The sequence below is a fragment of the Poecilia formosa genome, unplaced genomic scaffold (assembly GCF_000485575.1).
Source record: "Poecilia formosa unplaced genomic scaffold, Poecilia_formosa-5.1.2 Scaffold367, whole genome shotgun sequence".
Taxonomy (NCBI): domain Eukaryota; kingdom Metazoa; phylum Chordata; class Actinopteri; order Cyprinodontiformes; family Poeciliidae; genus Poecilia; species Poecilia formosa.
Window position 1 is genome coordinate 110,868 of NW_006800306.1, and position 24,241 is coordinate 135,108.

At 39.0% G+C, this 24,241-nt stretch overlaps 1 protein-coding gene and 2 long non-coding RNA genes across 6 annotated transcripts; 1 reads left to right on the top strand and 2 right to left on the bottom strand.

The window, feature by feature from the left end:
• Positions 1-1,360: 1,360 nt before the first annotated feature.
• On the top strand, positions 1,361-23,327 carry ccdc141 (coiled-coil domain containing 141). Of its 4 annotated transcripts, none has more exons than XM_016662278.1 (23): positions 1,361-1,685; positions 2,622-2,987; positions 5,481-5,603; positions 6,494-6,709; positions 7,939-8,032; positions 8,916-9,049; positions 9,187-9,357; positions 9,973-11,262; positions 11,366-11,485; positions 11,554-11,676; positions 12,194-12,388; positions 12,863-13,036; positions 13,115-13,264; positions 16,245-16,385; positions 16,860-17,048; positions 17,133-17,316; positions 18,310-18,422; positions 18,511-18,660; positions 18,737-18,864; positions 19,185-19,434; positions 19,742-20,058; positions 20,151-21,533; positions 22,897-23,327. In XM_016662278.1, exons 2-23 carry the CDS (start codon positions 2,844-2,846, stop codon positions 23,081-23,083), a joined length of 5,976 nt encoding a protein of 1,991 aa, XP_016517764.1. In that variant the 5' UTR covers positions 1,361-1,685; positions 2,622-2,843; the 3' UTR covers positions 23,084-23,327. The 4 variants fall into 4 exon arrangements, with proteins under 4 accessions (XP_016517764.1, XP_016517767.1, XP_016517766.1 ...); XM_016662281.1 differs by having other exon boundaries at positions 1,362-1,685; positions 19,239-19,434; XM_016662280.1 differs by having other exon boundaries at positions 1,362-1,685; positions 9,187-9,345.
• LOC103153906 (uncharacterized) lies at positions 5,388-7,261 on the bottom strand. The gene is made up of 3 exons (XR_477861.2): positions 7,016-7,261; positions 6,598-6,733; positions 5,388-5,646 (listed from the first exon to the last, which is right to left on the bottom strand). It is a non-coding gene; the product is annotated as an uncharacterized LOC103153906 (long non-coding RNA).
• On the bottom strand, positions 5,996-6,559 carry LOC107833341 (uncharacterized). The gene is made up of 2 exons (XR_001659062.1): positions 6,467-6,559; positions 5,996-6,382 (listed from the first exon to the last, which is right to left on the bottom strand). It is a non-coding gene; the product is annotated as an uncharacterized LOC107833341 (long non-coding RNA).
• Positions 23,328-24,241: the final 914 nt, after the last annotated feature.

The following is a 24,241-nucleotide window of genomic DNA, read 5'->3' on the forward strand; positions in this document are numbered from 1 at the left end:
TCTCATCCCAGTTCTCAACTGGTTTAGTTTCCCTCAGTAAACAATGGTTCCTCTGATTCTGGTCCATTCTTGGTGACCACTGACGGGTCTTTCAGCACCGGACCGACTCAATGTTCTGATTCAGTTACTCATACTCAAAAACAAAAAAAAGCTAAGTTCAGGATCCCATCATCATGTTTGTTCAGCTTTAATTAAAATTTTTCTGTTGTCCTAAAACCCCAAACCAATATTTTGCTTTTCCGAAATTATATCAACAGTTTTATCCACATCTTTAACCTACATGTGGTCATTTATAATATTTTGACCTAATAGTGGGTTTCTTATTTGTTTGTCTTTTGTAAAGTTTTAAAATGTGTTTTATCAGCTGAATGTGACCATGGATGACTGAACGATCTCTCTCAAACTGCAGCTTCCTCTGCAGCACAGACCCAAACGTTTGATACAAACCTGTTTTTTGTCTGCAGCTGGAAACATCTGTCCCAGTCCCAACAACACAGAACATTTTTGTTTTGTTTCCAGTTTCCTGCATCGTGAATCATCAGAGTGAAAAGAGAAGCTCCACCTGAGACCAGAGCCTAACCTCCTGCCAGCAGCTGCAGCTGGTTCATGTCTGCTGGTGTTAGACACAGACTCCTACGGAAGAGCATTGGGGCCTAAAAACAAAAAGAATTCTGGCTTTTTATCTCAGAATTCTGATTTTAAAAGGCCATTCTTAGGTGTACGGCAATTATTACCACATGAAAATGATCACGTAATGATCTTTCTATTTTATATATTTTGTGAACCTGCACTTTGTCCCCGGTGAAATCCAGTCCCAATTTTTTTTGGGAAGATTTACTAGATTTTGTCCGTAAACAATTTAAATAAATTTGAGACTGAGATTAAAATCAGAATGGATCAGAATTCTACATCATTGTAGTATGCCTATTATAATTTTTTTAAGTATATTTCTGCCAAAAAAATTTTGAAATATTGATCTCAGATATTTTCTAGAAAAAAAACTTGGAAATTTCTGAGTTTCAAGTCAATTGTTTTGACTTGGAACTCTGAATATTTTTAACATTTCAAAGTCAGAAATTTACAAGTTTTTTGTACTAGAAAATAACAGATTAATCTCAAATTTTTAGTTTTTCCTAGCAAAATTTTGATCTTTCAAATTCAAAAATGTCCGTGTTTTCTCTAGAAAATTTCTTGGATTAATAACATTTCTGAATTTTTTTTCTTGCAAATGTCACCCTTGTCCTTATTTTTTTTCTGGAAAATTTCTGAGTTTTTTTAACGGAGATTCAGCCCTATTTTTTCTATTTACAATGGTCCTAATACGCAGTCGTAGAATTCTTATTTTAAAAGTCAGTATTATTATTATTATTTTTTTTTTGCCGTTACTATATTCCAAGTCAGTAGAGTTCGGTTCTGGTTCCTCATGTCTTCATTGTGCGTTGATGTGTTTACAGTGTGTTTTCTCTGTGTGTGGGTGGGGTGTGTGTGTGTGTGTGTGTGTGTGTCACAGAGCGCAGTGTTTGTTTATGGAAGGCAGATGTCTCTCTGTCACTCAGCTCGCTGATAATCCTCGTCTATTTTTACCTCCGTCGCCCCTCCTCGCTGTTCCAGCCGCGCTTCCCCTCGCACCGCTCCGGTTCCACTTTCAGCCAGAAAGCGTTTGGACCGGCAGCACCGAGCCTCAGGTACCGTGTTCCATGTGTTCTGCGTGGGTTTCAGGCCTCGGACTGTTTAAAGTTTTGGGTTTGTTGCGTTCAGTAGCGGCTCCAGCAGCTGTAAGCGGATCTTAGTGATAATTAACTGGAATCTCAGTTTACATGTAATAAATGACACCAGATGCAGGCCTGTAACATAGATATGTGGGATCATAAATGTTAAACAAATATAGTTTAAAGCGAGATTAGGATAAATGTTGCTACATAATAATCAGTTTTTATTTTATGTCGTTAATATTTTCTCTGAAAAACAGATTTTATTGCGTTATTGTTATTAGAGAGGCAACTTAAGATCCAACAGGATGCTGCTTTACTTCCTCTGAGCTCTGTCGCCATGGTAACTGATGCTGGACACCTGGCCAGAGTAGCTCAGTCCAGCAGGCATGTAAACAAACTAGAAAAAGCTTGAATGAAGTCTGATCTGATCGTATTTAAGACTAAAACTGAAGATGTTATAACTTTTTGAGGTCTTGCAGGAATCCTGTGACTGATCTCAATGTGTTTGACTTTTACTGGGAAGTAATTCTCAAAGGGATATATGTGCAGATGGGAATGCACATATATGGAGCCCAAAACAGGTTAAATATGTTAAAACATGACCTGGGACTGATTTTCTGCTCTAAATTTTCACATTATTTCATTGTTTCTTCTGTTGATAAGTGTATAGTGTTAGCTGCATATACTTTCATCATTGCTATGTTTATAAATATTGGAAATCATCACCTCTTTTTCTGTGGCAGGAGAAAGTTCCAGAACTGAAATGTTCCCACAGATTTGTGGGAACATCATTTCACAAACTAAAGTAGCAGGAAGCAGTCCTGAAATTTTTAATTTTTTTTAAACAATTTCCCACAAAATCAGTGCAACTTTTACTTTTTAAGATTCTTATTCTGTGCGTTTCTGTAGGAGATTCTGGCAACAGTGTTTAAAAACCAACCAAGAACCGGAGATACTGGGAAACTGGTTCTGGTTTAGTCCGACTTCAACTGCAGACAGACTGCAAATATTGGAGCAAAAACAAGAAACGAGGATGGATGTTTGAAGTACAAACTAACAGGAATCCAAGGAGAAAGAGAAGAATATTTTTATTCTCTTCAACCAGCAACAGACTGGTTTCAGTGTTTCCTCATGACGACTGAGAAAACAGAAGAAAGTGAAGAGACATGTGGACGTCAGAGACAAGAGGACAGCAGCAGCAAAGCGTCCTTCACGACTCTGAGCTCCATCGCCATCCAGGCCGGCCGGACCCAGATTGTTGCTTCTGTCCTCCAGGTAACAGAAATACAGACATTCATGGTCCAATTAATGTCCTTTAATTTATATACAGAGACGAGTTAAAATACAACAAATCAGGGAGAAAAACCTTCATCTAATGTTTCCAAAATCTAAATAATTGGACAAATTATATCTGAAGTTGTTACTAATCATTCACTTTCTTAGTTTAGGTTTAATATGAGTTTAAAGTTTTAAACATATAAATAGACTGTAAAGTAACATACTTAAAGGATAAAAATGTTCAGCTTTTAAAACACAAAATTCCTAAACTATGACTATAAACTCCACAGTATAAAACACAGTCATACTCAATAAATATTAATTGTTCCACTGAGGCTGATTTGTCAGATTAAAATAACCTTTAACAGTTCTTAGTTTTCATTAAGCCCACATTTCTGTTTCAAAATGTTTTTTTATTATTTTCAGTGGTTTTAAGTGGAAAATAATCATAATAAGTTGACAAACAGGCTTGAAAACAATTCAGTTATAAACTGACTGACTATAACTCTAGTATTAAAATATAAAAAAGGAAAGAAGAAAAACCTGAATATTCTTGCTGTGTAATGTAAAACCCATCAAATTAAAGACAGTTTTAATTTTGATTTCTAAATATTAATACTGTTGTCTGAAAAGTCACGTTAGCTCAAGCTTTAAAACATTAAACTCATTTGCTGAATGACCATAAGCCTCTTGGTACGAACTATCAGCACGTTTCCTGAAAGCCTGAATTAGTTTGGTTATTTTTATAAAATAAAACTATTAACTGACAGACCAGTCCACCTTAAATCTGTTAGCTTGCAGTGTGTTTTTAGATCTGAGTTAAATAAAGCATCTGGCTGACTCAGTTTTAAATGTTAAAATCTATTGGCTGTCAGGCTGTGAATTTAGATAATTAAAAATATATTTGTTGATAATTTTAGAGCAGAGTTTAGAGAATGAAAGCAAGACTAAAAGTATTTTGCTTTAAATGAAATGATACAAAACAGTTTTTGTTGGTTTGTTTAAACATTAAAACATTTTATCTGGCAAAGCATTAAATAAAGTCTTTAGCTGACAGAATATATTAATTTACTGAGAACTGAAACTTCTTTTAGTGGGGAGTTTAAACGTTAAAATGTTTTAACTGAGTAGATTTTTTAGTTTATAATGTTTTAAACAATTAAAAATGAGTTTCTGACATTAGAGCTATTAGCTGAAAGGTTGTTTTCTCTGGGTCCCTGTGGAGGTCATGTAGACCAACACTGTCGCTCCACGTGCCACTTCCTGTTTTAGCTCCAGGTCAGCTGTGTGTGCGTGCGTGCGTGTGTGTGTGTGTGGGTGTTAACACCATCTCCCTGTGTCTGTTTTTGGACAACATGCCAGAGATACCGTATCAAGGGAGGAATGCTCCAACACAAACACTCGTGCAGAGATTCAGAGTCAGACCGCAGCGTCTCAGATTCGCAGCTGATAAAGCTTCATATTGATACTGATTTCTGATCCGTACATAAAATATTTCTGTTGCCTCGCAACAAGAAGATCTGATTTCTGATTCCTTGTTCTCTGTTCATAATGGCAGCATGTTGTAGTAGCTCTGTTAGTTCTGATCTGTCCTTTATCTAAACTTTTGTTCATAATTATTTTTTTATTTTAAGGGCCCACAGCTAAACATTTTTAAAATTATATAATTGTATTATTTATTTGTTTATTTATTAGGTTTTACATTTATTTCTTGAGTTAATAAGACGACTCTGTATGTCTTTCTATAAAATGAACATGATTCTTTGGGGGGCTCAAGCACTTTTCAAGAGGGGGCCTTGGCTCCCTTGCCCCCCACCCTGGGATCACCACTGGTTAGTTGACTGATTACATGTTTGGATTCCCACTGGTTCTGGATGCTGTTTAGCTGGAAGGGTTTTTGCTCTTACTTTTTTAACTTTCGGACAGTTGTTATGATTTGTAGTGTAACCATGGCAACAAGCAGCCAATTATGATCTCAAAAGTTCAAATATATTTGAACTATGACCCTAAATCCCAGAAGAGTTGAAAAGAAGGCTTAATGGATGCAGAGCAGAGAAAGAGTAAGTTCAAACCAACTCTATCCCATCATGCTCATGGATCACATCCCCTACTCCAACATCTCTCTGCCTGGGCTTCTAACTGTAAGGTCAGATGGAGATTTAAAGAGAAACAGGACAGAGTTTTTCCTGATTTTCTTTTTTTTTTTTTATCAAAAACTTTACAGTCAAACTACAGATAAACATATCAACATGCAATAACTTGTTAAACAGTTTCAATATAAAATGAAACATGTAGATTAATAAATTCTTAACTTTTAATTTGACATGAAGAACAAACATTTTTTTTGGTTCTGATTTGGACCGGATGATATTATGTGTTTTGTTTGTTTGGTCTTGATTTTTTGGGATTTTATTATTCCAGCCAATAGTCAGTATTAAAGAAGAAGTTGACACTAGTCATGAATAAAATGTCTCTGGCTTGTGTTTGCAGAGCGGCTCTCTGATCCACCTCCAGCTGGTCCAGTTCCAGCCAGGACTCTGTGAGATCGGATCGGACCGGGAGGAAAACCACATCCTGATCCAGGAGCAGCAGCAGCTGCTGGAGAAACTTCAGGTCCACAAGGACTCACACACTCTGATCGAGGCGCTCTGCCTCTCTGTTGGGGATAAAAGATATCGATTAATGAGTTAATCTAAAGTTGATTGGTCTCATACATCGACAAACGATTAATTGATAAGCGGCCATTTCTTAAAAACCTGAATTTTCTCTGTGATCAAGAGGATGTCGACCGTTTTTACACAAAAGGGCACAATTCTTCATAATATGCTGAATTTTTATAAAGCATATTGTTGAATGTTAATATTTTGTATCAGTTGTACGAAATACTGACTGAATAAACAGAAAGTTGTAGTTTTCTCACCTTATTAATCTTAAAAATATATATAAAGTAAATCAAAACAAGAACCTCTAATATCTCTGGATAGAAAAATGAAACTTGAAAAGAATGAAATAAGAGAAAAACTTTATTTCCCATAAACAGAGAGATATTAATACAGAAGTACCATCTATTGCTTGAATGAACGTTAAAACTTCGCTCCATGAAGTGCATTGACTCACGACAGCCCTTAAAATCAACCTCGCTTTAGCATCATGTTGTTTTTCCTTATTACAATTTCTCTCTATTATTCTCTCCGCTTATCATTCATCACATATCCTCACTTTTCTATCACATCAGTAAGTTTTTAATCAACCGTATTAAGTGCATTTGAACGCACACCTGTCCCTGCTGTTCTAGTCTGGCCGCCATCTTTATTTCTTTGTAAGAACGGCTCCCGTTAATGATGATCAGCAGTGCCCTCTGCTGGATGGCGGCCAAACTACAGCATTAAAATCTAAAAACGGATATTAGTTAAGGAATTTGGACTAATTTTAATATAGTAAACCATTAATCAACAATTACTTATTAGCAATCTTACTATTGATATGTTAATATGTTATTGCAGAAGCATGAGCCTGAAGTGTTGGCTATGGTGGAAAAGAAACACCAGGAGAAACTGAGGATGAGGAGGGATGGAAGGAGGAAGCAGGAGGAAAAGGAGGAGTTGACCGAGGCGATGAAGGCGTCTCTGAGGGAGGGATGGTCGCTGCTTCTCCGACTGCTGGAGAGACGACTGGACGTCCTGAAGCAGGCTTCAGATTTCTTTTGCCGAGTGATGGAGGTGAAGAGGGATGAAGAGGAGGGTCTTAAAGAGACAGTAACAAAAAAAAAAAAAAAAACAAGGCTCACAATGTTCTGAAAACATTAAAATATGCTCCATTAGACTTCAGGAATAATGTTAGAAAATAAGAACAGAGTTATCTTTAATGTCTTCAACTGCTGTTTTTTCTTTAATTTAGTTTACGTATCTTTTCTTTTTCGCTTAGAAAATTGCATTTTATTTTTACTCATATCTTTCAGTTTAGTGTGTCAGAATTCCTCACAGAAACAGAAGATGTCTTTGAGGGGGTGAAAACTTCAGACTTACTGTGACCTTCCTCTGTGGTTAGCTAGCAGGGCTGAAGATCGTTTGCTTCAGTCACACATTCCTCCGTCCTGAACCGGTTTTGGTTCTTTACTGCTTTCATTGGCTGGCTGCACACCTTTTCACCAGAAACACCTGCTGCTGTCTGGAACATTTTGCAGCCACAGATAATCAGGAAAGCCTGGACAGCTGGAATAATCCTGGAGATTAGATCGTTTTACTGCTCTGCTGCTCACTACGGTCAGCATGTCGCATTTAAACTGGTTTAAACTGTAAAAACTTACAGCTGAATCTAAAAAGCTTTCATTAAAGCTAAAATGAAAGCATTTCTTTCTTTTTATAGCTTATATGTCACATCATATAGTGATTTATTCTTCATGAGCATTGTTTGAGAAGTTTCAGACATTAAATGAAACATGAAATTTGAAGCATTTGAATGAGTTTTGAAAGTAAGATTATTTTTTAGGATTTTATTATCACATCCAAACTCAATGTTCTGACAACAGGAACCACTTCTTCCAGCACAGACATCTCTGACATGGATGAGAATAAGCATTGTTGATGTAATTATTTTTCAGATTCAAACCAATTATGGGGGAAATGACTCATCACTAAGATCTCTCTGCATTAAGAACAATCAGACAAGCTCACAGTTTTGAACCAAAAACAACAAAAACAAAACATTTTTTTTTATCCCCACTGTTTTGTTATTAGATTAATTCACAGAAAAGCTAATTATCTTTCTGCTGACAGTTTCTATTCTGTGCATTATTTTTACACCCTTTTTAGTCCCACAAGGCTCCATTTTCAGACCCCTTTCTCTTCATCTAATTGAATAGTGATTTGATTTTCATTCAGAAAATAAACCAAAACATAAATAATAAGGTTTATACCTGTCTGACTCCTGTGCTTCTCTCTGTCTGCAGTTTGCCATTGGCATCGACAGATTAGAGGATCTCCAGATTAAAAATGAAGACAAACTGAATGATGTTCAGGTCTCCTACGACTGCATGAGGAAAGGTATCAGAGCTCATGTTAGTTTTACTAATCTGAAAACGTCACTCGATCAGGGATTGTTTCTGACATCTAATTTGATGTTTCTGTAGCTTAAAGTGTTGATAAATGTCTAGTAAAGCGACTTTAGGTGTTTTAATCAATCAATCAATCAAATTTTATTTGTATAGCACATTTCAGCAGCAAGGCATTTCAAAGTGCTTTACATAATTAAAATAAAAACAGTATGTAATAAACAGTGAGAAAGAGAAAGAGATTTAAAAAACATAATTAAAACGTAGAACTTTAGTTGAGACGCCGTCAACTGGGATTCCAACCCTTTGGACTTTAGTCAAAACTCAGTTTGACAAGGACTCTAACCTTTTGGAAACAGTGAGAAAGAAAAATAAAAAGAAAGTAATAAAAAGATAAAAAGAAAAGATAAAATCATTAAAGACATTAAAAACATCAAATATATTGAAGGCATTAATTGCCATAAGCAACTCTAAACAGGTGGGTTTTAAGTTGAGATTTAAAGGCACCCAGTGTTTCAGCTGTTTTACAGTTTTCTGGAAGTTTGTTCCAAATTTGTGGTGCATAGAAACTGAATGCTGCTTCTCCTCGTTTGGTTCTGGTTCTGGGGATGCAAAGGAGACCAGAACCAGAAGATCTGAGGGGTCTAGACGGTTGGTACAGCAATAACAGATCTTTAATGTATTGTGGTGCAAAACCATTCAGTGATTTATAAACTAGCAACAGTATTTTAAAGTCTATTCTTTGAGCTACAGGGAGCCTTTAAAACTGGTGTTATGTGCTCTATCTTCCTGGTTTTAGTGAGAACGCGCGTTTTAACAGATTAATCTGGTTTATTTTTGACTGAGATGATGATGATTTCTATGTTGACCTGCAGATCTTCTGGGAAAGTCGCTGCAGGTTTTAACCAGCAGCAGCATCCTGCTGCAAAGACTCAGGCAGCTGCAGAGGACCGAGGCCCTCCAGAGGAGAGGAAGAGTACTGCAGGGTGATGAAGAAGATGTGCAAGAGGTCAGAGTTCAACAGTGCTGTTTGCAGGATGTCTTTTGATCACCATGTTGTCATTTATCAGCCAACAAGACACAGAATGAATCAGCTGTTTTCTCAGTTTGCTGTTTGATCTCACTGATGTTGATGCTTCTTCCCAGAGTTCCCAGTGTTCCCAGTACAGCAGAGGCCCGGTGCTGAGGCTGGAGCAGCTGGTGGAGGACCTGCAGGACCGAAGGCGGAGGGCCGACCAGGCTTTCAGGCTGCAGCTGCAGCAGGCAGATGTGGTTCTCAACTTGAGGGAAGAGTCCAAAGGAAAAGCAAGTCTTGATGTCAGATCATCATTTCTGTTTTTATTGACCATTTAAAATCAGTTCACTTCCTTTTGATGTTCTGTCAGCTGATTTCAGCAGAATTCATGTTTTAACCTGTGAAAAACTGGAAGAAAAAAAAGAAATGTTCAATAATTTCACACCAGCCCTGTTTATTCTGCTTTAATCAAACTGATGCAGACCAAAAAAAAAAAACAAAAACAAACTCTAAACCTAAAAACCTCTGTCTCGGTTTGGTTGAAGTGAAATCTGGTGCGGTTTGAACGTGTATATGAACGCCACGCACACCGCTCCAAAAGCAGGAAGCAGACTATAGTACTGGCCATTCTGTTCCACTAAAGGGTTTGGTTCATTTGACATGGTGCAGTGTGAAAGTGAACCGCACCAGTTAAAAATAGAACAAATACTGCAGTTGGGGTCTCAAATTGAACTGAATCTATCAGACTATGAGGTGTGAAAACAGCCTAAATCTTTGATTTCACTGATGCGGATCTGCTTTCACTGATAAATGGCCCAACAATCCACTGTTTGTCGCATCTTTCCCAGTGAATCAGCAGCTGTTCCTTACGCTCCCCTTAACCTTACTGATCAGTTTTTATTATTATTTTACCACAGAACCAGAGTCTACTGAACCAGAACCTGCAGTTTGGATCGACATCAGACCAAACCAAAGATCTGGGGTTGAAGTCAGGATCCAGATCAGATTTCCAGATTAAATCTTCCTCAGAACAAAACCGTGTAAAGCAGACAGAAGAACCAGACGATGTGAAGCTGGAATCCAGATTACAAGAGTCTGGACAAGAACCAGACGTAAAACCAGATTCCTGGTTCAACCCAAACTCCAAGTCTAGATTAAATCATTTCAGAGAGCTGAAATCTGGGTCCGGATTAGATGAAATCAAAGACGAGCGTGAATCCAGATCAGAGTCCAGATCAGGAGGAACCACTGAAACCAGGTCAGAGACGACCAGAACCCTGCAGTCTGAATCCAGTTCATCTGAGAGCACAAAGCTGAAGACAGAATCTGGGTCACAAACTGATTCCAGATCAGACCTAAAACCCAGATCAGAAGAACCAGGATCTGGATCAAAGCAGGAGAATGATCTAAAGCTTCAATCTGGAACAGAAAAGACAAACAAACAGCAGCTGGAGTCCAAAACAAAGGAGACCAGAAACCCACAGTTCAGTTTTACAACCGTTCTGAAAACCAAGTTCAGATTAGATGAGCTGCACATATGTGAACCTGATGTGAAGCCAGGATCCAGATCAGGAGAAATCACTGAAAATAGATCAGAAAAGACCAGAAACCTGCCGTCTGAATCCAGTTTGGGTGAGAGTTCAGACCTACAACATGACCTGAAAACAGAACCAGAGTCACAAAACTCCAGAGAATCTGAAACTGGGTTCAGATCAGAACCAAAGAACCAACTTCAACCAGAATTACTTACATCTGGTCCCAGACCAGTTTTCAAAACCAGGTCTAGATCAGAAGAACAGCAGCACACATCTGGGTGTGATGGAAAACCCGGATCCACTGGATCCGGTCCAGAGGGGATCAGAACCTTTGGGCTCAAATGTAATCCAGAAAACATCCCTGAAACCGGATCAGGGACAGCGCCTCTGAAGTCTGCATCAATACAGCAACGTGGATCTGGATCAGAGAAACCTGAATCCAGTTCAGCTGAGATCACCGACCTCCAAACTGGATCCAGATTGGACCTGAAGAACCAAACCAGATCACAGCAGGGGGATCTGAATCATCTATCTGGATCTGAGAAGGCTGGGAACCAGAGCCAGGAATACAAAATGGTGGAAACTAAATCCAAATCCAGGTCAGATGAGCCACTAAGATGTGAATCTGATGTAAAACCCGGATCAGAACCAGAAGTTACCAAAACACCAGAGGTGAGTCCCTGGTTCGGGTAGATCCATCAGAACCAGAATCAGTTTAATTATTCCAGCCCTGAAACTGGAAATACATTGAAAAGTAAATTTCTGCACCTACCAGATCTCTGGATCTGGGTCGGACCCGGTATCAGTAAAGAACCGACTCGGTGAGCAACAACAGACGGAGGCACAGCAGCAACAGGAGGAGTTCAGGAGCGGGTACCAGAAGAGACTGGTGAAGGTATGGAGCTCCGTCTGTTAGAGGGTGGAGCAGAGAACTGGTTCTGACATCAGAACCTCCTGTTTCAGACCCGGCAGGACCTGAACTGTGTCTCAGAGCTGCTGGACTCCTGCACCAGCATGGATCTGGGTTCAGAACCGCAGACCAACAGGCTGCTGGAGCAGTTCAGACAGGCAGGACCACATTTCAGGGTAAGAACTGCTTCATGAGTGGGTTTTTATTCAGTTTTATTCACATTATTTTTATAAAATAAGGTAAAAATTTTAATAAAAAAATATTGTTTATACATATATTTTATTACATAAATAAAAAAAATAAAACATTTTAAAATGTAACTAAATAAAATAAATAGTAAGGAACAGAAAGAGACATTGCTTGTTTCTTCTTACAATACTTTTTTTGTTTAGAAAATAAAAAATAGATTACAAATTTTTAACTTTGTATTTGTTTCATAAAGATAAATATTTTAAAATGTAAATAAAAAATTGGTTCTTTTTTATTTTATTTTTTTTATTTATTAGATTAAAAAATTATTTTAAAAATTTATTACTAAATCTGCTTTTTTATAAAATGAAGAATAAGAATCTGACACCAGAATCTGAACATCTGCGAGTTGCTTCTAAATCTGGAACCAGATGAACCTAAAGATCTTCGGGACGTTTAGGAACCGACTGATGCTGTGAGGCGTTTGGTCTCTTTTCTCCACAGCAGCTGGATGTTGAGGTGGAAAATACGGTGAGGAGCTGGGAGAACCTGAGCGGAGTCCAGGCCCGGCTGGGAGGAGCAGAGATGGAGGAGGATCTATCAGAGCTGCTGAAGCTACAGCAAGCAGTGAGGGACAAAATACAGCAAGGCGAGTCGATCCTGAAGCAGAGCAGCAGCTTCCATCTCACAGCCAAACAGGTGAGAAGAAAACAAATGTCGGCATCCTGTGGGATCTTAAAAAGCTCCTTTTTAACAAAGATTGAATAAAAAATAACATGGAGTTAGAAATGTTTATTTAAAGGGACAGCATTATTGGCTTTTCTTTTTTACTTTACAGCATGTTATTTCTTCATTAAACACATACCTGAGTGTTGCCTTGATTCTTTCATGCATGTTTGAGAAATCCTGTGATTTCCATGTCAACCATTAAGCTGTGAAAAATGCCTGCGGGGACCAGGTATTTGCTAATTTTTGTTGGCTAGTCTGAAGGAGCTGAGGTGTTGCTTCTCCTCTGACCTGCAGTTTCCAAGCTCCCGCCTTCCGATTAGCCAACAAATTAGCCAATACCTGGTGGAACTGCACATCTCCTGAGCTCATTGTAGGAGCGATATGTTGTGACAACTTACTCCAGAGACCTGTGCCCAATTTTAATGTTAATTTTTCTGTGTCCAGCTGGAGCTGCTGCTTCAGTCGGAACCTCCCAGTCCTTTAACTGGTTGCACTGGTTTACGTGGGTCCAAAGAAGAAGAGCTGAGTCGATTACAGGAGGCCCAGCAGCAGATCCAGAACCTCCTTAGAACCACGTCGACTATGAAGACGGACATCTGTACTGCGGTTTCACAAAGCGTATGAATGATTAGTTTGCTGTTTTTACTGAATCACACGATGGAAACTTCAATCAGCGATGTTCTCTTGGTGTTCCAGAACTGGGCTGGTTTCCTGGTGGACCAGCTGGGGATCCGTTTGGGGTCTCTGGACTCTCTCTGTGAGTCCTGGCTGAACAAAGCAGCTCAATGTGAGGAGGAGCTCCGAAGGGAGCAGCTGACTCACCTCCTGCATGAAGACATCACCCAGGTGAGGTTTCAACTCAGAGCAGGCCGAGCAACAGTACATCCAAACAAAGCTATACCACAGAAATCAAACATTTTAATCTGAAATCAGTCAGAATGTTTCTAACCATCCGTCTGTTTTCTAAATATGTTCAGAAGAAATTTATTCTTTTGTTATTTTTGGAGCTTCAACTCTAGAGATCCAAATTATGAACTTATGAAAGCTCTTAACAAGTTGTCAATTAGCAAAGTGACCAGCAGAGGGCGCTGCTGTCAGCCTTCATCCTCTCATTTAAAATCTGACTTCTACTGATTACCTACTCATAAACTTTGCTGTGTTAATATTTATCATCATCATCTTATAATTACTCAGAAACACATTTCAGCTCAGGAATTTATTACTTCCCTAAGAACTGTTTTCATTGCATCATAATTTATTTTCTCAATTAATTTTTTCTGGTCAGTTTTCATCTGTTTTTTCTATAAAGTGGTGAAACTTAATCATTAATATTAATTCTTCAGCTGCTTTGGGATAACTTTAAATTAAGGTGACAGACTTCAGGGTTTTTCTGTAGATTTAAATCATCTTTGTCAAACTGTGTCATCTTTGGGATTTTTTGTGAGACTATTAGCCTTTCAACAAAAAATTACAACATTTTGCATCTATGTGAATATTCTTTGCTAAGTTTCCTGATACGTGTTGTTTTATCGCAGTGTTTAGTTGAGTTTGGGAGCTTTGTTCTGTTTGAATCATAAATCAGAGTTTAACACATTTCTGTAAAGCAGATCTGAACAACCATTGTTTAAAGATTATAGGAAATATCTGTATGATAGGAAAGTGTTGGGTGCACATTAAAAATCCTTAAAATAAATTAATATTTATTTGATCATATTCAATTTTTTTGTATTATAAATATCCTGATATGTTAGAGAGCTCATGCTTTTGCAAGACAAACAGACCCACAGCATCACAGATACTCCGCCAAATTTAAACCCACCTGAAATATTATTACCTTAAATCTCAGTTTTACTCTCATCTGTCTGAAGAAGTTACAAATAAAATCCCATGTTTTCCCAATATCGATCAGTGGTTGCTATGGTGACCAAGTGCCAGTCTCTGCTCTTATTTTCAGCTCTGGAGATGATTTTACCTCCATTACCGTCGGCCTCACTGAACAAAGAGAAATTATAAAAAGAAGCTACAAAAATTAGAATCATAAACTAAGTGTTTCTTTTATTTTTTTTTTAGTTTGATTATTCAACTGAAAATAAAATCTGTTTCAAGGTTTTTACACATGTTCACCAGTAAATGGATCCCACTCAGTCTGATGGTTTGCTGGTGATAGTGGGTCAGTGCCGTCACAGGAGAGACTCCTGAAATACAGCCAGCCAGACGACAGGCATTTCCCATCATGCATCTGGTGCAACATGTTGACTATCACAAACACACATTAATCTGTGTTTAGGACTTAAACTGGTTGCTAATCCTGACCAGTACGAACATGTTGTGATGACTTCCTCTGTAGCAGTTTTCAAATGATTTCATACATAAAATCTGAAAAGTGTGGCATGAATATATACTCATACTGTTTATTTTCCCAGTTTTAATTTGGCATCACAGTGAACCATGTAAACCCAAAATTAAATCTTCAGAAATGTGATAATTGCCTAGCTACATTCTCCTGTTCCTTGCTCCATTGGAGCTCCTTCCTCTGACTCACCCCGGGTTTCCCCAGCCTCCTTTCTCCCCTCCCTGTCGCTGCAACCCGTCCAGCCACTGGTTTTAATCGGTTCCGCTGACAGTCGGCTCCGTCTCTCTCAGCTGTCGTCAGCTGACAGATCAGACACTGGACACCTCCGCTCCTCCCAGCCGAGACAGAAATGTTCCTCTGCTCCAGAAATAATCCCATCAAAGACCAAAGTGGCTGGAGCTGCAGAAACAAACCACAGAACCCCCTGATTCTCCTGAATGAAGAGGAGAACTCAGTATAACCCACAATTACCAACAGTTTCTCCAAAAGGTATATTGGTAATTTCTGAGTTGTCAAGAGGAGCACACAAAACAAAAACAAGATGATTGCAAACTGTTTATTTTGAGATAAACTTGGTCTACAGCACCAAAATCTAACAGGTAGCAGAAAGGTTGTTTTTATTTTTTGCACAAAATCATTCTTAGATGATATTTTATCTGTTTTATGACCTCTGTCACTTTAAATCCAAATAAGCTGCTGCCGGACACGCCCCCCAATTCAGCATTTACACTCATATGAAAATGGTTGCAAACACATGCGCAATTATACAACCGTACATCTTTGAAAAGTAAAACACTTGTCTTTTCCAGCAGCCATTATGCAGCGATAAGCTGCTGGATTTCAGCTTTGGTTACTAGGTAGCGGTGCATGTCAGTTGTGACTTAACAGATGGGAAGTTTTGAAAAAAGAACTTAAAGAAGTATTAAATGCATTTTATTGTCAATTTTCATTATTTCAATAAATACCACAAAATACTGTGATAAAATATCACCCATCCCTATCGGATGCAGTGGGTTCCCCAACCAAACAATGAACTTCTTAACCTGAATTCAACAACCTTGTTGGACATTTACGCTCTAAATGAAAGCGACGGTTCTTCTTTGAGCCTCAGCTCTAACAACAGTGTTTATCATCTATTTCTAGAGCAGATAGTGCCTTAGAGGAACTGTTGTTTGGTGTAACTTTACTCCTGTGAGCTCAAAGCAGCTGTCGCCTTTATGGACAAATCACCTCCTGTAACTGAAACCTTGACTTAATCAGTGCAGAAGATGACCTTCATATTTTATAAAAACAAATACAAACAACACCATTATGAATCTGAATATTAAAGGTGATTTAATATGCTTAGTTTAGGTTAGGTCTATAGTTTATACAAATCTTGCTCATTACATCTTTTTGCACAAAATTATTCTTAGACAATGAGATTTTAGTCTGTTCACAACCTTCTGTTTGACATTCTGTTTTAACTTTTAGCTTTGTGAGTCCTTCAAGGAGCTGAAAAAACGCTTCAGCAACACAAAGTTCAACTACTTGAAGAGAAACGACCGAACGAGGAACTTGAAGGCAGTCTGGAACCAGCTGCAGCAGATGGAGGTTTACCAGGAGAAGCTGCAGGTACATCAGAGTTTTACCTGGTAATTAACCCCACCTGGTCCAATGAGCGCTTCAAAACAAAGCTCAATCATTTACTGATTTTCTGCTTTTATTACTAGAGGAACCAAAGTTTCTTTTTCATGGCACTGAAAAGTTATTGCCTTTCCTTCTTCTTCTTTGCTATAACATTTAGAAGATACTTTTTCTATAAAAAGCTCAAACATCAAGAATCAAATCAGCAGAACTGCAGACCTGTTACCCCTCCACCCATTAGGGGGTGCAGGTGTATCTAAGAGAGACTCCCTCTTTGACGTTCCCAAAGGTTGGGAACCTCTGGAGTATATCTATAGACTGCTTTGAATTTTCTAGGATCCTCTCTGATGGTTTCGTCTGGAAATTTGAGCCTGAAATTAAAGTGAAACTTTCAGGAACTCCTTCTGTACTGCTTTTCTTGTCATATTGGGTTGACCAAATGTGGTCCATCTGGTCCTGCAGGGGCTCAGGAAGCGCGTTCATGGTGTGACGGCCCGGCTGGGATCGGAGGTCAAAAACACGGGCATGGCCCGGCAGCTGGAGGACACCGTCAACGAGCTGCAGAGGCAGATGGGACAGCTAGAGAGAAACATCTGTGAGCACCAGAAAACCCTGGACATGACATGCAAGCTGCAGCAGGCCATGGAGGAGGTATCACTGCCGGCGATCAATTGGGATCATTGAAGAGTTGATCGATTAGTGGGTGTACAGCTGCATGTCGCTCTGCATCCACAGTACCATTTCTGGTGCGAGGAGGCGAGCGCCACCATCGCTCGCGTTGGGAAGTTTTCCTTGGAGTGCCGCAGCACCGAAGCCGTCTCCGTTCTCTACCGGCAGTTTGAGAAGTTTGTTTGGCCAACGGTTCCTCAGCAGGAGGAGAGGATCAGTCAAATCACAGAGCTGGCTGTCAGACTGCACGGTGGGTGGAAAACACTACTGAGGCCGAGGCTTTTATTCTGAAAATCTCTTTGGAGTTTGTACTCAGAAATGACAACTATCCTGCAAGAGCTTTTATTTAGAAAGTACAGTGGTATAATAACAAGCTTTTATTCTGAAAGTACAGCTTATATGGATTTTTTTTTCATAATGTCTCTGAAGTTTTTGATCTGGTTATGAATTTATTGGTGCTTTTATTGTTAAAGGACAGTTGTCTGACACTAAAAAGAACCTTTATTCTAAAAGGAGATAATCTCTGCTACTCTACATAGAAATAACAGCTAATCTAATATTCAGCTAGCAAGAGCATTTATTTTGAAAGGGCAGTAGTTTATAATCGGCTTTAATTCTGAACAGTTTCTGCCTTGTCTTCATCTTACAGAAATGTTTATTCTGACAGCAACTTATTTACCAGATACCACAAGCTCTTTGAAAAACCAGCTGCTTAATCATCTACACTTATTCTGAAATAATAGCTGTGTGAGAATCTAATTGAGCTTTTATACATATTATCTTGGAAGCTTTTATTCAGAAGTGACAATGGTCTGATAATCAGAAAACAAGCTTTTATTTTGAAAGTATTGTTTCCTCATGAACAGCTTTCATTCTGAAAATTCAGCTTAGTTTGACTGAGCTTTGTCTCATTATCTTAAAGGAGCTTTTATTCTGGCAGCTATGTAATTAGCATATATGATGCACTTTTATTTTTGAAATGACAGCTATCTAATTATCAGGTTGCTCTTATACTGAAAGGATAGTTGTCAACTTTACAGATGTTTTTATTCTTAAAAAAGTTAAAGCTCCATAAATATCAACACTGGTTGTTTTCAGTTTTTGGACACTTTTTTTTAAGATCAACAGTGAAATTGATTTCAGATTTCCAACTATTATGAACCACACTGTTTTTGTGTTGTGTTAAAAATGTGTAATTTAAGAAACATGCAAGGAATTAAATAAAATATTTTTGGTGTTTCAGGGGTGGAGGAGGGCCAGCGTTACATAGAGAAGACGGTCAGTAAACACTCAGAGATGGTGGAGTCCATCAGAGAGCTGAGTGAGGGACTGATGGAGCTGGAGGCCAAACTGAAGGTGAACAAACTCCAGTCAAAGATCCCACTTACATCTGGCGGTCGATAATGTTTCTTCTTTTGTTCTTTGTGATGGACGTTGAATTCAGTTGGAGAATCTGAAACAGCAACAGCAGAAGGATGTAGAGGAGGAAGTAGAGAGGAAACAAGGGAGACAGACAGAAGAGCAGGAGAAGACAGAGGAAAAGAGCAGGATGAAGCAGAAGGATAACCGCAACACACAGGAGGCTGCTGATATGGTAGAGATAAATAACTCAAATATAGAGGTGATTAGTGAGTGATTTATGATGTTGACAAAAAAGATTTAATTTCCAGCATGAACTTAAAGAGACAGGCCACACCCCCGAACTGATCACAGAGAACGATGGAAAGGAGGCTGCTGCAGCCAATAGGAAGCCTCCGTCGGAGAAGACTCAGGCGGTAAACGGACCGACAGCAAACAGGTCAGTAGGAACACATAATGCTGTAGATTATTTCGTTTTCTCAGTTTTTCTTCTTTTTGGCTTGAATCCAAATTATTATGAAACACAAACAAATCAGAGGAAACTGATCCACCTGGGTTTGTGAACATTCACAAAAAATGAACTCTAATAATATCATTTCTAGCTTTATGTCCTCGGTATTGGTAGGCTGATTGAAAAAATGTTTTACGTCTCTAATGTTCAGCTTATCAATAAAAACTGGAGATTTAAAGAAATCATTGAAACATCAGTTTGAAACTATTAAAACTGGTGTTGCCTCACATTATTGTCTTTAACCTCAGAGAGTTACACAGTGAGAAGTTGACCTCCTCCTTCACTTCTACCCTCACCATTGACTCACCTGTGGATGCCAAACGGCAGGTTCAAGCTGCCCTCAACCAACCACAGACTGCTGCTTCTGAGCCTCAAGCCCCACCCTCTCAGTCTGCCATTGGTCCATCATTTCCTGATAACCAGGAAGAGTTTCTTAGGGAAATGGAAGGAGCGGAACAACACATCGGTTCAAACTTCTGTGGCTCAAGTTCACTACAGGTTAGAATCAGCAGTAATATTCACCTCTATGCTGACGATACGCTGCTATTTATCACCAAAAAGCCCTGATTGCTCAGGTAAACTTGTAGTATTTAATATAAAGCATCACATAATGGAGTTTTGTTCAGACAGACAAGGGAATTGTGGCTTGAAGGTAGACTTCAACAGTATTTATAGTCATGTTACGCTACAGTGGTTCTGCTGAGATACCTCTGTATTACTTATCCAGAGCATTTTTCTAACCATTATTTAAAACAGTCTAGACAAATATATTATAAAACATTAAATTATTTTCTTCTTTACCCAGGAAACGTCTCCACATGTGGAGCTCCATCAACCAGACGTGACGACCGAGGATTGTTTTTCCAACGATGAGTACGATTGTGCGTCCCCTGACGACATTTCCCTGCCGCCGCTGGCTGAGACTCCAGAGTCCAACATGTTCCAGTCAGATGTTGAGGAGGGTTTCTGTTTTAGCTCTCATAGCGTTCACATCAGCCAGGTCAGCCACCAATGCTGTGCCCAGTCAGAACCAACTACAACTGATTCTGTCCCACAACATAAAGAGTCAAGTCAGATGGAGAGTTGTCCAGCTCCTACAGTCAGACTACACAGCAGGACCAGGTTTGTTTGATCTACATTCACTCTGGTCTTTGATCAAAGGTCTACTTCATTAATGCTTCCAGATGAAAGATGATGTTTCTGTTGTACCACAGGTTCAGGTCAGAGTCCAGATCCTTTAACCCAAGTCCATCCACAGTTCCTGTTACAACACTTTTTACCAGTACTCTGTGCACCATCCTGAAAACCAAAGAGTCTACCTCTGACCTCTCTCTGGACAACCCAGTCCATGGGTACAACAACAAACACTGCTCTAAAGTTAAAAACTCTCCAAAGCAGAGATGTCCATGCACAACCCTTACACAGGATTTGAGTCAGAGCCTTCATCTGCAGTCCTTCAATGGTTCAGACAAAAGTCTCCACAATCACAACATTCCTAAAGGAGAGACTGAGGTTCTAAACATCCATCCTAGTTACACCAAAACAAACAGTATCCTTCCTGAAAAGAGGGAATTACTTGAATCTCATCATTGTACAAGTCATACCCATCATGACATGAAGTCTGTCAAAAATTCAAGAACACCTCAACAAGACAGTCTTACTAAGATCAGCACAAGTTTAGTTTCCCAGCAAAACATTTACATCAAGTCATGTGTTTCAGGGAATCATTCTACCAACCCAATGGTCTGCAGCAACTCTGCACAGGAAAGTACATTCAATCCCTCCTCTGATCCAGTCCCCAAGTTTGAAGAGTCTTCTCACATGTCCGGTGTTACAGACACTATCCCCCATAAAGACATAACCCAACCACAAGATAATAACCTTCTAGAACCTTCTACAACAAAACCCCAAAGTTCAGCATCTCAAGATCCAACCTTTTCGCAGACCAGAAGTGAACCAGATCAGGATGTACCTTTAACACTTAAAGACAGCAGTATTAGTACAGCTGCCACAGTCACCCAAAGCATCTTCAACCAGTCGTTGCCTTCTGGCAGGTCACAGACCAACAAAACTTCAAACCCAGGTCCCAGAGATCCACCTGAAGACCTCATCCAAAACCCTCCACAGCCTAAAACCATCAGCAACACCAGTATCTGCTGCAGCAAACAGGGTCTTCAGACAGTCTTCCCTCTCCAGGACACCCAGCAGTGTGTGCATGGTTCCAGCATGAGTCCCAGTTCAGCCCAACCAGCTCCTCCCCACCCAGAGCCTCAGACCCACATTTCACCTGATCCAGCTAACCTGCATGGCACATCTCCATATTTTACACCTCATGTACTAACACTATCTCAAGATCCTGATATTTGTCAACCCTTGGCTATCCGGGAGGAGATCAGACTTACTCCCCAGATCCAGGGGCCTCCTCTTCCTTCTGCTCGTCTTCCTCAGCCCTCATCAGAGTCTCTTCCTTTGGGAAAGGTCTCTGAACCTGGCCTCACCTTGTTCACCAGGCCCTGGTCTCAAGCCACCGTCATGGAGGGCTGTCCAGTGATGTTAGAGGTGGAGGTGATGGGAAACCCAGAGCCCAGGCTCACTCGGTGGGTAGCTTACAACCAGCTCCATGGTAACACTCAAGCTTCATCAGATTATTAATAACTCCGCTCAAAAACAAGCAGCAATTTCATCTGTGGTAACAAACAACGTCATAATCATCATTTTAAACTGATTACTACTGTAAAGCAGTAATCATAAACATTAGTACTGCTAACACTGAAGCGTTAGATATTGAATGGAAGCTAATGCTAAAGCGCTAAATTCAGTCATGTTGATACGAAGTCAAACATAGTAAATTGCTCTTAGCATGATAAACTTTACCTTTGTACACCTACCTGTAACTTCAGGAAGTAATTATTTGTTTTCAGTTTTATTGTTGTTTTTGCTAACTCAGTTTCTGATTTTGCCTGTTTGACCATAGTAGGGATTCGGTTAGAAAACACACGACGTCAGAAAATAACAGTCAACAACCAAAACTAAATTACTTAAAGTTTGAAAAACAGCCAAGTAATTTAGCACTTTATTCAGAAATTTATTTAATTTATTCAGAAAATGTATTCAGTTTATTCAGAAAAATTAGCTCAGGGGAAGCTAAGTGCACTAAACATTTTCAAAGTTAGCTAGAGTGCTAGGCAAAAAATGAACTCCATGATTAGCACATTAGCAAAGGTGTGCCCACCACCGATTACATGACTGATTTATTGGTCGACTTAATGGGATGTTCATGGCTCATGTCATTGAGTAAAATAATTAAAATATGACTCCCCTCCCCCAAAAAGAAACAAATAAATGAAATTTAAATATGCTCCTTCCTAACCAGTTATATTGAATAAAAACAAGAGCTAATTTTCTGCTTTTTTAATTTGTTGAAGAACGAACATCTACATATTACAATGGTTCAGTGGCATAAATGATCTTTACCCTGAGAATAGCATATATAAGTATAAAACTTGGAAATTTGAGTTTCAAAAGTGAAAAATATTTTACTTTAGAAACTCAAATGTCCAAGTTCTTCTCTAGAAAATTTCTAAGATTAATCTCAAAATGTAATTTTTTTTTCTAGAAAATGTTCAACTTCTGAAGCTCAATTATTCTGTTTTTTTTCTCTAGAATTTCTTTTTGACATAAATTTACTACTTTTTTTTTCAATTTACACTGACCCTAATATGGCATATCTGAAATTTAGTGAAACTGCTGCAGGTAATCATTGCCTGATTTTGCCTCTTTTTAATGTTTATGACTTTATCTTTCACAGACTTAACGATATAAACACCAGTTTGCCTTTTCACAGAGTGAGCTTGTTTTGCACACAGTAACAGACTGAAGATAACCCTCCACTCCCTCACATGTGATCAGGGGCAGCAGCTGCTTGTTGTGCTGTCTGACCTCTTGTCATGGTCACTGCAGGTTTAAACTTGAAGAGGACCAGAACCAGAACCAGGATCAGGACTTACAGCTGTTGACTGGAAGCAGCAGTGGTGCTGATAATAAATGGCTGATGTTGGAGGCGTTGGACACCATCATGGAGGACTGGAACACCTGGTTTGGGACTCTCTGTGTCCTGCTGTGGCTGCTCTACCTGGTTTTACTCTGACTCAAGCAGTTATGCTCTGACCTTTTTATTTCTGCTGGATGCATCAGATATTATCTGAATCAGTTTAATCTGAGCTGAAGGTCAATCTGCCTTTAGCTTATTTGACCTCTATGTCATTTTCATAATTTTGAACTGACTGTAAACCCAAGCTTTCATGTGTTGTAATTTGGTTTGAAATGTTTGTAGTACTTTAAAATATTAAACCGAGTATGACGACAAACTTTGGAGAAAAAAAAAAGAAAGACTAGTCTCTTGATTTTATAGTTATTAGATACGCTTGGAATGGAATTAAACACAAACTCAATTTCTTCTCACAGCAGCAGCTGTAGCGTAATTTCTGATCGCCAACATCTGTGGTGATTCTTTACTGTTTAAATGGGAATTTAATTTAAAAAGAGCTGTAAAAAAAATTCTCTGTGCTCCTGAAATTAATAAAATGACAAGTTTTTGGCTCAAACAAGGCTTTTTATTGGTTTAAACAGGTTAGTTTAAAACAAAATCATGGAAATGCGCCATTTATAAAACGCAGATATAAAAAAAACAGTTCAGTCCCTATTTTTTTTAATTTAATCTCCAATGCTTATCGTTAGAAATCAGACAAAAACAAGATGATCCAGGAGGATAACAAGACAGACGCAGGTTTAACAACTCAGAATAAAATCGCCACTTTTCAACTCACACTTGTAAATGTCACTTACCAGCAAACTACCTGTAGCATTCCTAAGGAAGGCTACTAAGGAAGTTCAAGTCAAAATGGATGCTGGGTCGTCCATCAGCGGCTTGCTGAGTGTTTGGGTTAAAAATGATGTTACATAAAGTCACAGATGCACAAGCAGGCATCATAATTCAGAAATTACAGAAACTAAAGGGCCGCTGAAGGGACAGCACAAGTGGTTCATAACCCACACAGCCAGTTCAATGCCTCAAATATAAACCTTTAGCTAAACCCGTCTTTACTGCCACCAGTGTGGAAGAATCCCCATTTAAAATAACCAACAACCCATAGTCTGGTGGAGGACCAGGCAGGATAAAACACTGAGCGAAACCCTGACTTCTGTCTATAGTTCTACTCTTTGGGCTGCTCTTGGTCCGATCCCTCATCTAGGAGCCGTTTGCCCCGGCAGACCCGACCCAACCAGAGCCATGAAGTCTGACAGC

What these genes read in the sequence shown, in the direction of transcription:
- ccdc141 (XM_016662278.1), top strand. Translation starts at nt 2,844, where the DNA reads ATGACGACTGAGAAAACAGAAGAAAGTGAAGAGACATGTGGACGTCAG. An exon ending in ACCAGAAGAGACTGGTGAAG is followed by an intron (nt 11,486 to 11,553) that starts GTATGGAGCTCC and finishes CTCCTGTTTCAG; the next exon opens with ACCCGGCAGGACCTGAACTG. An exon ending in GTACTGCGGTTTCACAAAGC is followed by an intron (nt 13,037 to 13,114) that starts GTATGAATGATT and finishes TTGGTGTTCCAG; the next exon opens with AACTGGGCTGGTTTCCTGGT.